The 12,245-nt window shown below is 37.7% G+C and overlaps 2 protein-coding genes across 3 annotated transcripts; one reads left to right on the plus strand and one right to left on the minus strand.

Moving 5' to 3' along the window:
* The first annotated feature begins 3,976 nt into the window (after positions 1-3,976).
* On the plus strand, positions 3,977-8,007 carry LOC116033556. Of its 2 annotated transcripts, XM_031276308.1 has the most exons (6): positions 3,977-4,240; positions 4,432-4,493; positions 4,963-6,345; positions 6,664-6,864; positions 7,225-7,420; positions 7,608-8,007. In XM_031276308.1, the coding sequence occupies exons 3-6, from the start codon at positions 5,041-5,043 to the stop codon at positions 7,784-7,786; spliced, it is 1,881 nt and encodes a 626-aa protein (XP_031132168.1). In that variant the 5' UTR covers positions 3,977-4,240; positions 4,432-4,493; positions 4,963-5,040; the 3' UTR covers positions 7,787-8,007. The 2 variants fall into 2 exon arrangements, with proteins under 2 accessions (XP_031132168.1, XP_031132167.1); XM_031276307.1 differs by lacking the exon at positions 4,432-4,493.
* A 40-nt stretch (positions 8,008-8,047) lies between these two features.
* On the minus strand, positions 8,048-12,138 carry LOC116033557 (BES1/BZR1 homolog protein 4-like). Its single transcript, XM_031276309.1, has 3 exons — positions 11,705-12,138; positions 8,503-9,263; positions 8,048-8,368 (listed from the first exon to the last, which is right to left on the minus strand). Exons 1-3 carry the CDS (start codon positions 11,918-11,920, stop codon positions 8,365-8,367), a joined length of 981 nt encoding a protein of 326 aa, XP_031132169.1. The 5' UTR covers positions 11,921-12,138; the 3' UTR covers positions 8,048-8,364.
* Between the last annotated feature and the right edge of the window lie 107 nt (positions 12,139-12,245).

Raw genomic sequence — 12,245 nt, forward strand, 5'->3', positions numbered from 1 at the left:
CACATCAACCAACTCAACCAATTAATCAATTGCTTATTTATATCTGTTTTCATATATTTATATTTAAAAATGTACTATACATGCATGCATACATACATACATACATACATACATACATACATACATACAAGGGCTATATATGGGGTGGAAGTGGGCTGAGTGGGGGTTCCTACCCCCATTGTAGCTCCGCCACTGGGGATTCTAATATTTGAATCATACACCCCCTAAAACAAAAAAAAATACTCCATGTAACTCTGTGAATCAGAGGACATTGCAAAGCATAATAAAACTTATGCTATTATTGTATTGGATTCTTTATTAAATTTTAATTACAAATAAACCTTTTTATTATTTCATAGAGTTAATTTTAGGAATAATCTATTGACTATTGACATTTATCAATTTTCATCTCAGACTTTTAATTGGATCATAAATGATCACCCGACTATTGATATTTATCAATTTTCATCATGGAATTTCAGTTTGACCATTGATGTGATAAATACATGTGTGTCTTTAACACATCTACGTATAGTCTATGAAACAAGTATTTGAGCTCGGGTAATTTAGATAGTGGTTCGTAGGCTTCCAAGCTAAGATGTATCATTAGTGAAAAAGACTAAAGTCCTCAAAATAGGCATTTAATGCACTATTCATAGGGGTTAGAAGGGAACACATGTCAGACGTTCAACATGCATGCCCACCACGCGTTCCACATACACTAGTGCGGTTGGCGGCACTTCCAATAGGTACATGTGGGTGATGATTCCTGGCAAGTCTAATTACAATGTGGTCAGGCAGAGCAATAGCAGAGGTATTATTCGTTGGAAGCATTCCCCTAGGGATACTGGGTCCGAGCGTTAAGGTTGGGACCGAGCTTAGGGCACGATGTACAACAATCAATAATCTTAAAAGGATGAATCTACACCTCAACTCGGGTCCGGTCGACCCCATTTGGGGTCAATTAAGATTGGGAAGTACGTGTTCCTAAGGGTATATATACAAAGTACTACCGAGCGGACTACACGGCTATACGCCTGAGAGTTATTCCTTATCAATCATAAATAGTCCATTGATTATTAATTTTATTTGAAATTTAATCATTCGGTTAAATATCCATTTAGTAAACATTAAATTTAATGATATTATTGTAAATTTTGGTTCTTTCCATTCCCACTAATGATGAACCCAATGTATTAAGTTTATGAACCCAATTTGTCCATCTCAACAAAAAAGACCAACATTTTACATTATTGCAATGTCTCCTTACAAGTTACACAATAGAAAGCTGGTCTTTGGAAAGGCTCGTCAATTAGAGAAATGTGGTGATTGAGCCATGTCAATATCCCTTATGCGAGTACAGGGTTCCCAGGCTGGACCAGCTCCGCCGTCTTGAATAGTTGGTCGATTATTGCTTGCTGTTGTTGATGAAATTGCCCAATTTTAGTGGATATACCATTTTGCCCTTCAAATTAACCGTCTCCACTGAGACTTGATATCATGACCTCACATATAAGAGAGTCATTACATGTCATCTGAACAAAGTGTTGGGCTATAATTAACTTTTATTTTTAATTAATTAATTAATAGTAAAAAAAATAATGCCAAATGGACGAATTTTTTAGTTGAAAAAATACTATATTTTTATACTAAAAAGGACTTTGAATCCAAATTCTCTTCTATTTTCTCGACCTCATTTTATTTATAATATTTACTTTTTCAAAGCTTAATAGCTGTTCTTTACCCACATGCACATTTTCCAGCATATCCTTATAGTTTTTGAGTTTGACTTTTGTGTTAATTTAATAGAGTAGAATTTTAATTATATTTTTATTTGCTAATAATACATTACGTAAAGGTAAAACTTTTGTTAATATATTATAATATTGAAAAAAAATGTGTGATAAATTATAATTATGATTATATAGCACAACATAAACCACTTTTAAGGGTGCATATAGATATTTGTACTCTAGGTACTAAAGATTTGTTAAAAATTATTCGATTCTTGTCCATACCATCTTGACTAAGTCCCGTTATACATGATGTTTCTAGTGTGATTTATCATTTCTGTATCGTATGCATGTGAGCTATTCACATATGTGCGAGGTTTACCCAGTATATACCTTTGAGTAGTGATTGTGGGTTTCTCTCGTCATCTAAAAAAAATTGTTAATAATTTGTCATTTTGATCTTGGTAGCTGAATTTGAAACATAAATTGAGATGAATGGTGTATGATTTATTTTAATGGTGCTATAAGCCTCTTTAGTGAATTAGTGGTGAGCCCCATGTATCTATCTATCTATCATTCTAAAATAGGGATTGGTCAAGAAGGTGGGTGCACTATTGCACTAACTAGAAAGTCTTTTCAATGTTTTTTGTGTTGTTAGATGGAACCAAATATGTCATTACTTCAACGTGGAATTACAATTTCTTTCTTTGTTACTCCGTACGATACTAGGTGCTATTACGGGCCGAAATTACGAGGATAGGCCCAACATTTTGGGGTGCCTAATAAGGGTCGGCCCATTATGTTCTTTGTTAAAATTTCAAATGTACTTATGTTTTGTAATTGGACCTAGCCCAATCTGCCAGCCCAAAAATATTGGCAGACCCTATGGAGACATGGTTGCAATATTATTGCAATAGTTATACCATGGACCCGCCACAATTTACATACTAAATGTTCATAATTCAAATTGTGAACATTGACAAATTATGCTATGGACCCGGGTCCACTTTACAAGGTAGACCCGGGTCTATGTTCACAAATTTATAACTCTATTTTCACAATTTTAGAACTCTATGCTCACAATTTTAAATCTCAATATACAAAATTGAATTACTCAATATTCACAATTTTTTCAACTCTATATTCACAATTTTGTTATATAGATTCAAAAATTGTGTTATACTATTGAACATAGAGTTTTGATACTGTGAACATAAAGTTATAAAATTATGAACGTAGAGCTATGAAATTGTGAACATGAAATTATGAAATTGTGAACATGAAGTTATAAAACTGTGAAAATAGAGTTATGAAAGTGTGAACATAGAATTATAAAATTATGAACATATAGTTATGAAATTGTAAACATAGATCTGGGTCCACCTTGCGGGTCGTGGCATAACAACTGGTGAATATTTAGTATGTAAATTGTGTATTATACTTGAGTCTACTTTGCAAAGTTGACCCGGATCCACAGAATAATTTGTTATATTATTGTCTTCATTTTTTTAATCAAAATGAAGGCCAAGCCCAATGTCTAATAGATGACACCCCGGAAGAGGATCTCTCACAAGGTAGACTACTACTATCAAAGAGCAAAGCGTGTTCAACGCTGGGAGGTGGCTCCTCCCATTCGATCCACATGCTTTTAAGACCTCATGAGTCTTTCGCCATGGTGTCCGCTACCCTGTTTATTATTATCTCCATTTATGTACTAAAACGTAGTACCTAGAGGCCTAGAGTTAACTAAACTCGGCAATTATGTTAACAAACTTTACATCTAAACCAACAAACTTTAACATTATGCCAACATAATTGAGAGAAAAAATGTAAAAGTGCTTATAATTGAAAGGAAATAATAAACGATATTAAAAGTATTATTTCTTTTTCAAAAATAATGAGTTACTCTCTTTATCATATTTTACATGTCTAATTTACTTCTTAATTCTTACTAGCTAACCAAATTATATTCTCTACTTATTTTATTTAATATATCTTATTATTTTTAAATTTAATTTTTTATGTATTTAATAATATTTTTAATGTAATTCTTAAATATATAATTCTTATATACTAATATTATATTTCATATTATAAAAAATTAAATTTTAAATAATTTTAGTCAAATCTTATTAATTGGATAAGACATATAATATAGATCGGCTGCGTATTATAAATAATGCGGTCGGAAATGAATATAAAAAATTAAAGAAGAAGAAAAAAAACATTTTTGTACATTAAACGCCCCGAAACGCAAGCGAAGGCAAACATGAACCAATAATTACTCAAACACCCTTGTTTTGTACGAATCATCATAATCCTCCAAATAATTCCATAGGGAGTATTATTACTTTATAGCATCTGTCTCCCGCAACGATCGGATTTGGTCCACCAAAAAAAAAATTTAGAAAATTATAGGAAAAAACTTATCTTAAATTTCATTGCTGAAGGACGAGGCTGAACCGGGGCTCCGAATTGTAAAAGGGTTCAAAAGCTCCCGACAACTGGTAATCTTTCTTAAATGTTTCGTTCTTCTGTATTCATATTTGATTTTGAATCGGGAGATTTTTGTATTTGATCATGAGACTCTTGTATTTTGGATTGTTTTTGGTTTTATTGAACTTAGAAGCTGTATTTAGTTGAATTTGCCTTGTTTTGAGGTGATAATTGCTGCATATTTTGTGGTTAAATTATCCAGGTTATCAGGCAAAGCGTGCATACTTGGTTTGCAGCTGAACCTAGTGGATAACTAGGGTTTAGGTATTACTGATTTATGCATTGTACTTTAGGGTTACTATATGAATATATAATACCTGATTGTTAATTTTTCCCTTATTTGGAGGTAGTTTCTTACTGAAAAAAATTCAATTTCAATTGTGTTGAGTGACTATATTGGTTTGATTGGAAAAGAGAAATGAAATAAAGAATAGTAAGCTTTTCCCTCCCTTCATTCGTTTTGCTGTTGAGTTGGGTGGATAAAGATTGAATTTGTTGAATTATTTGTATGGAGGAAGGTTAAGATATGACCACGTTTACTTGCTTGCTGATATTTTGTTACTGCATTAACTTGTTTTTTCAGTATCAACATGGCTTTTTTTAAGTGGTGAATTTCTTTTGCTTTGAATTAAAATATTTGAATATGTTTGGTGTAAAAAAGTAGAATATTGAAATCTATATTGAAGCAGTTGATTGAGAAAGCCCCTATGCATTATGTTGCTACTGGTTATAGGATTCCTGGAGACTTCAAGTGCAAAAGGAGTTAGGCTTTTGTGGTATTCAATCCAGTTTTGGTTCCATAATCTGACAAATGGATATGCTCGAAGAATATCGAACTCAACATAGAAGGCTAGAGAATCCTGAGAGTGAAAGCTCTGTGAGTCAAGAAATTGTCAAAACTGAGGACTTTGTTTCTAAAATATCTCTTCAGGACACTGAAGAGTGTGACAAAAATTATTGTCTTAAGAGTGAAAAACAGGAGTCTGAAGAGAGTGGGGTTGCGTCATCTCAACACAACTTTACGGAGAAATATGAAAGGAAGGGTGACATTGGCCAAGGGCTTAAAACTGAGGAATACGCTTCTGAACATTTGAATCAAAATGAAACTTTTTTGTGCCATCACCTGGCTCAGTCTACAGCTTCTAGGATAGAGCTACCTCCTAGCTCAGAGAAGAAGAGTCACGAGAATGGAGAACCCTCAGTGGCTAAAACTGAGAATGGAGAATGTGAAGCCAATTTACCTCAGAGAACATGCAAGGAGAACTGTGAGGATAACTTCTCTGTTGATCAGCAGATAGACAGAGCAAGAGATTCTTATACAGAATCATATCAAAGCACAGTAGAAGATAATCCAAACAAATCTCCTCAAAAGCAATGCAAGTACTTCTCTTATGATGCACCACTTTATGGAGAAACTGGGATTTGGATACCTGTTTCTGTTCCTCCATTGTCAGAAAGTGACCATGAAGAGTGGACTAGAGGTTTCTTCTCAAAAGAGGAATACTTTCCTGAAGAAGATATGGGTAGCATTCAGTGCTCCGGGGAAGACAGAGAGTTAACCATGTGGGATGTAGTGGTGGAAATGTTGTTGGTGGCTAGGGGGAAAGTCAGTACTTTAACCTCAGGTGATATTTGCAATATTTCATGGATATCTGGCCACCTCGTGGAGCAGGCTTGGAAAGAGATGGCTCAAACTCTCACAGAGGCTAATTTTGGTAGTACTCGAGAACTTCTTGAGGCAGAGCCACCCAAATGGCTGCCTGATAGTGCAGCTTCTTCCTGTATGCTGTGTAGCGTTCGGTTTCACCCTATCATGTGCAGCAGGCATCACTGTCGCTTTTGTGGAGGAATATTTTGTGGTGACTGTACTAGAGGAAGGAGCCTATTGCCTGAGAAGTTTCGCACAGAACAACCACAGCGAGTGTGTGATGTATGCTCTGTACGTCTTCAGTCAGTCCAGGCATACTTAATGGATCAAGTAAGCCGTGCTGCACAGTTGCCAACCCATGATTTGACAGATCTCAGCACACTAAGGTCCTGGATAAATTTCCCATGGGGACAGTCAATGGAGTATGAAATTTACAAGGCTACCAACACAATTCGGAGCTATAATACGGTATGAATATGGCTTTCTTGTGCATAAATTGCATATTCTAGGTCTTCCCACTACTAATCATGTAAAACAAACTATAGAGTGACTGTTCTAATCAGTTGATTTTGAATTTGCATTCCAGCTACCTCTCACATGGTTAATCTTGGAGGTTCCTCTTACATTTTAAAACAACTCGATATGAACTTTAGTCTCACGTGTTTGAAAATTCTTGATACATATTGCTTTCAGACATCAATTTATCGGTTCGCTAGATTGGAGATCTTCCTGATTAAATTAATCTGTTGGTAATATGTGAACCACTCTGATTGTTTGGAGTTTCAGGTTGGTTCTTTGGGGCATGAGAAGAGAATTCCAGAAGCTATTCTTCGTGGTGCTCATGGCCTTGCAATACTCACAGTAGTGAAAGTTGGAGTAATGGTTACGTACAACATTGGAACTGGACTGGTAGTTGCTCGGAGGGAAGATGGCTCATGGTCTCCCCCCTCAGCCATTTCTTCTTTCGGTGTGGGATGGGGTGCTCAGGTGAAGTAACAAGTGATGCTTTTGCTGTGATTCATTGCTCCAATAGAATTATTAGAATTTTATTTATAGCGCATGCTTGCTTCCAAAATTTCATGCTGATGTTGAGTTTTTTCAACATTCAATCCTATAATGATGGTTCACGAAACCACAGTTGTAGCTTCTTCCAGTCACTAAAATCTAATGAGTCTGGTCCAATAACTGTGAATTTCTAGTTACTTTCGTTTAACAGTTTTTTGGTAAGCTTTAACACAATATCTGGAGTCTGGTCCACTCACCGTAAAGTTTCACTGGAGTGCTCTGTGTGTGTGTTCCAATTTTGCCCTTGTAATGATATGATTTTTTTCAATATGCATTGTGCAGGCTGGAGGAGAGCTGACTGACTTCATAATTGTTCTGCGAACTAATGATGCTGTGAAGACATTTAGCGGTGAGGCACATATTTCAATTGGAGCAGGCGTGAGTGCAGCTGCAGGAGTCATTGGACGAACTGCTGAAGCGGATGTACGTGCTGGTACTGGAGGCTACTCTGCTTGCTATACATATAGCTGCAGTAAAGGTATGTGTATTATAATGTAATAACACTACAGTTTTTTATTTCTCCTATTGCAGTTGGGCTGATCCTTTATGACTATTGTGTGTTCTTGACATTATTTACTAATAGCGGAACAACATTTGTTTTTGCCTGATCTTAAAGCATATTCGTTATTGTATGATTTGTATCTATCTGACTATCTGCTATGCAGGTGCCTTTGTCGGAGTTTCTCTAGAAGGGAGTGTGGTGACAACTCGGTCCCGAGAAAACTCAAGATTCTATGGCAGTCAGTCAGTAAGTGCTGCTGATATTCTTCTTGGCTCATGGCCGAGACCACCTGCTGCAGCCACCCTTTACCGCGCACTGGCGGAGTTATACCAGAAGCTTTGAGGAGTGCTGAAGATTCCCATTCCTTCAAGGATATGTAAATAGTTGTGTTGATTTCAACTGTATAGCAATTCTTTAGTTGAATGTAAATAGCCTCTACTCAAATACTCTAAATTGTGTGCAGTGCAGTATGACTCCAACGAGTCTTCACTGACAAATTGAACGCTCCAATAATTTCAGAAAGATTAAATTTAATTTGAATGATTAAATGGGCTAGTTTCTGCTTGTGAATGTTTGTTTAAGCTTTAACAAAGAAAATGAAACTGAGACAAACAGCTCATATATGATATCCCAAATCAGCAGTTTCATCAAATACTTACAAAACGGGGAACTACATAAAAGTCACTTCCTCACCTTCAAGGGAAAGGAAGAAGAAAAAAGAATTTGAAAAAATAAAATAAAATTACAAGAAGAAAATGGATACTCCCAACAAACAGGCGCTTAGATAAAGCCATCAAATGAGCAATTCATAGTTCAATCTACGGTTTTCTTTTGGAAAAGAAGAAGAAAAAAGACAAAAAATTAACAAACAAAGAAATGCTCCTACTCTGTATTTTTACTCTGCTTTGCTTCTTCACACCTTATCTGCAACAAACCAGATTTTAAAAAATTAATTATCACAATAGAATAATGCTGCATTTTTAAGGGATGGTGTATTTTGTGCGAATGATAAGTGGAAATGCTCTAGTGAGCCACAAATAGCTTGCACTATAACTTACCGAGTGTTGGAGTTCCCAAGAGTTAGCTCGAGATCATCAGTGATGCATTCTTCATGAATTCGTTCTCCTTCCCATGGCTTAACTATACCCTTAGCGTTGCAGCCAAATGCAAACTCAGCTTGAATTGCATCTGACATGGGTACATCAGCTGAACGGTCAAGAGCTGCTGCAACTGCGGGCGAGCATGTTCCACTCTGCCCTGGGGTCCACATCCGTGATCCACCATTTGATAGTGGTTCCTTAAAGCCAAATGGGTTTGGTGAGACAAGGCTAAATGTTGGGGATGAAGGTCCATCTTGGGGGGTTTGTACACCGGAAAGCCACCCAGAGTCAGGTGGGGTTAGACAGCCAGGGCTTTGTGGGGTAGAAGATGGGAGGAAAGCATAATGTTGATTTGGCCATGCTGAATTGACCTTGGGGTCATCCCAATTATCGTTCATTCTTGGTGTACGGGCGGTAGGTGAGCTTAAAGGTGGAGTGACTGGAGCACTAATAGAACCCCCAGGGATGTACAGATGATGGGGTAACTTGGATGAAGAAGGGGATGAACCGGAAGAAAGATTTTTAAGCCAGGGAATAAGAGAGTTGGGATCAGTGTCATTGTTGTTATTGGTAATGTAGCGGGATGAAACTGGGCTAGGAAAGGAGGATGATGCAGGGCTTGGATTATAGGATGGACCTTGACTAGGCTGGTATGATGAGCAAGGGCTCACTGATACTGAACTGCCCATAATATCCATGCGTTCTGTAGGCTTGCATCCCTGTAGAAAAGATGATATGATCAACACATTTAGAAAAGATAGGGAAGTCTGTAAATCTGTAATTAGATTTCATGAGTTACTTCCTCTAAAGATCATGCAAATCCACTGCAATATCTAAATTTACTTCTATCATACAATCATGATCATTATGTTATTAAATCTTGCAAGAATAAGCTGTATATACTTTCAAAAAATTAATAGCTCTTTAAAACGAGATGCTACTGCACAAGGCCAATTAATATAAGAACAATGCTACATCCACACAAATTCGTGTATAATTACATGGTTTCATTTTATTAATTCATGATAAAATAGGTGTGACCATGAATATAAGAAGTTAGTGTTGAATCAAAATTTTCGTTCTAGGCGAAGCCCGCTTGTGACCCTAGCTAGTAAAGGATCACGAGGAAAAAAAGCAGCATAGGTTGCCTATAGCTGACGAGGGCTCAAACCAAGATGACCAACAAAGAACTCGGAACCCGTAGTTATCAAGTCAATTGCCCGACCAACTTTATAAATCAAAATCTATAATATAATATGATGGTCAAAAAGTAATAATACTCCATATTAACATAAATGGTAAATTGGGTTGTGGCCTAAAAATATACTCCAATTTTACCTCAATTAACTGCCATCCCACATTTCTTTTTCATTTCCCTTTATAGTTCTTATCCACTTACCCATCAACCAAAAAAGAATAAAAATTTGAAAATTTTACATTGCAGCCATCTTGTCAAAAAGACAAGTGTGACCGACTGAAATTCCAACTGATTTTATCCATAAGAGGTACTAAAACAACTCAGCCTTGAAGGGGGTCTGAACTAGGACTAAATTTAGAAAACAGATGAAGTGGGATTATCCAAAAAGTAGCTTTTTCCATTTATGTTCAATCCTATTATGATTCCTCCCCGACCACCACTGTTGCAATATAATAATGAAAAAGAGCTCAACATGCTCACAAACTGGACACAGCCCAGATATGCAGAGCCCAGAAGAAAAAGAATACTAATAAAGCACACCACCACCATATCACTATCAACATAAGCAATATGTGTTACCCTGTCATCCCAACAGCCTTTGAAAAAAGGATGGGCATACCTCATAATAATGTCAACTCTATGATTATACACGCTACCTCATCTACAGCTTTCCCTCACCCAATCTAAACAATAATATGTTCACACGCTCTACAGCCTCAACTAATAAGCATTACTTGTAATAATAATCAAACGGAATCCAAAGATTTGCTATCTCCTTTCCCTCATATTTTAATCATGCATTATCAACTTTATGACAACAAGTAACAATATGTTTATTATATCAACCCCCACAATTCAAGAACAGCACAGGCCCACAAATTGACTAAGGATACTCCACCGCAAATCCCATTAAATCCAACACTCGAGTTCAGATGCAAAAAGGAGTACCATTACACCAACACTTTTGGATGGGGGAAAAGTCAGAATTCACACCACCTATATTCCTAACTGCAAATACCCAAATTGGCCCTCCATGGAATTTTCTCCTACTCATTTACTGTAGCTTGACGAGGTCATCGTCATCCTATTCTAGGCTTCTAGCAAAGTACTGGCAGGCCCAGAAGTCAGAGATGTCACCTGTACCGAGCTCTGAGCAATCAGAGAACGGTAAAAATTTCTAGGTAACCCCGGGAGAGAAATCAGCAGGCGAATTCTGAACAGTGAAAAAGACCATACTGTCCACTATCTGAACAGATTGGATCTCTCCAACGGCCAAATAGTCGAAGATTAAGGAGGGAGAACAGAGGGTCATTTTCGTCTTTTAAGGGGTGAATGGTTAAAAGGTGAAACGTCGAGAGGTAAAAATACGGAGTATCAATTTACAGAGCGAATAATACGAGACAGGGGAATCCATTGATGTTCGTGCGGAAAACTAAAATGGAAAATGAAATTTCATCCGCCTAAAGTGATCTATCGTGCGCCTGGTGCACAGGAACCAGACAATCTCAACCGTCCGTCATTATGAGAAAAAGATTCCCCGAGCTGTGATTGAACTGGAGAAGCTTAAACACTGTTCCCTCGATTAATGAACATAGTGACACTCCTACTGACCTGATCAACACGCGCCGGAACAACAAACCGCGCATTTTAACATCACGGTGAACCGGAAAAATTCAACGAGTACACATTACACAAGACCAAATCAACACTTCGTCGCCGCGATTCCTCACCGAGCTAATAAAGCGCACTTTAGCATCCATAGGCATCAGACTCTCTTCGCTAGACATAAAACCTATAGATACCTCTACTCCTCTAGGCCTATAAACGAAATCCTACTCCGCATAGATCACACAGATCTAAACCACCGGCGCAAGTTATCCCAGCTAACTTACGCCCCACCTGCACAATTTTCATCAATTGAACGAATAAATATTTCTCTCCATATACTGATATATCACTTACCTTCCTGTAAGTAGTCCCGTCTTCTTCGACGATCCATCCGGCTTCCTTACACAGCGCTTTGAGCACCTCGTTGTTGTCGCAGTGCTTGGGGAGCTTGTAGTTGCCGTACATTCGGAGTCCGGCGAAGATCTTGGCGGCGATCGCCCTCCTCCGCCGCTCCCTCCGCTTGTTGTTCTCCCTCTCCTTCCACGTCGGCAGCCTGGTCCCCGACGTCATCTCGCGGCGCCGTCCGTCCGTTCCTCTTCTTCTCCGACGAAACCGACCGGGATTCCTAACCGAATAAAATAGCAAATCGACGACGACGACGACGACACCTGGACCGACCGGCAGCTAAATAAAAGTCATTAAAGGGGGCGAAGCAGTTAGCACTTAGCAGTGTATATATTTAAGGTGGAGAAGAATTGCCACTGAAGGTGGAGGAAATTACGGAATTGCCATTTTGAAAATATAATTATTTAATCGCACATGTCCTGGGAATGCGGGTCGTGCACGTGTTGCGTCTTTTAAAAGAGGGTGGGGCGGTTAGGGGTTAGGGGTGGGG

This window comes from Ipomoea triloba, chromosome 10, assembly GCF_003576645.1.
Source record: "Ipomoea triloba cultivar NCNSP0323 chromosome 10, ASM357664v1".
Classification (NCBI taxonomy): domain Eukaryota; kingdom Viridiplantae; phylum Streptophyta; class Magnoliopsida; order Solanales; family Convolvulaceae; genus Ipomoea; species Ipomoea triloba.

Excerpts from the sequence above, each read along its gene's own strand:
- LOC116033556 (XM_031276308.1), top strand. The coding sequence starts at position 5,041 with ATGGATATGCTCGAAGAATATCGAACTCAACATAGAAGGCTAGAGAAT. Across the intron at positions 6,346-6,663 it reads CAATTCGGAGCTATAATACG|GTTGGTTCTTTGGGGCATGA; the intron begins GTATGAATATGG and ends TTGGAGTTTCAG. Across the intron at positions 6,865-7,224 it reads GTGTGGGATGGGGTGCTCAG|GCTGGAGGAGAGCTGACTGA; the intron begins GTGAAGTAACAA and ends TGCATTGTGCAG.
- LOC116033557 (XM_031276309.1), bottom strand. The coding sequence starts at position 11,920 with ATGACGTCGGGGACCAGGCTGCCGACGTGGAAGGAGAGGGAGAACAAC. Across the intron at positions 9,264-11,704 it reads ACGGGACTACTTACAGGAAG|GGATGCAAGCCTACAGAACG; the intron begins GTAAGTGATATA and ends TCTTTTCTACAG.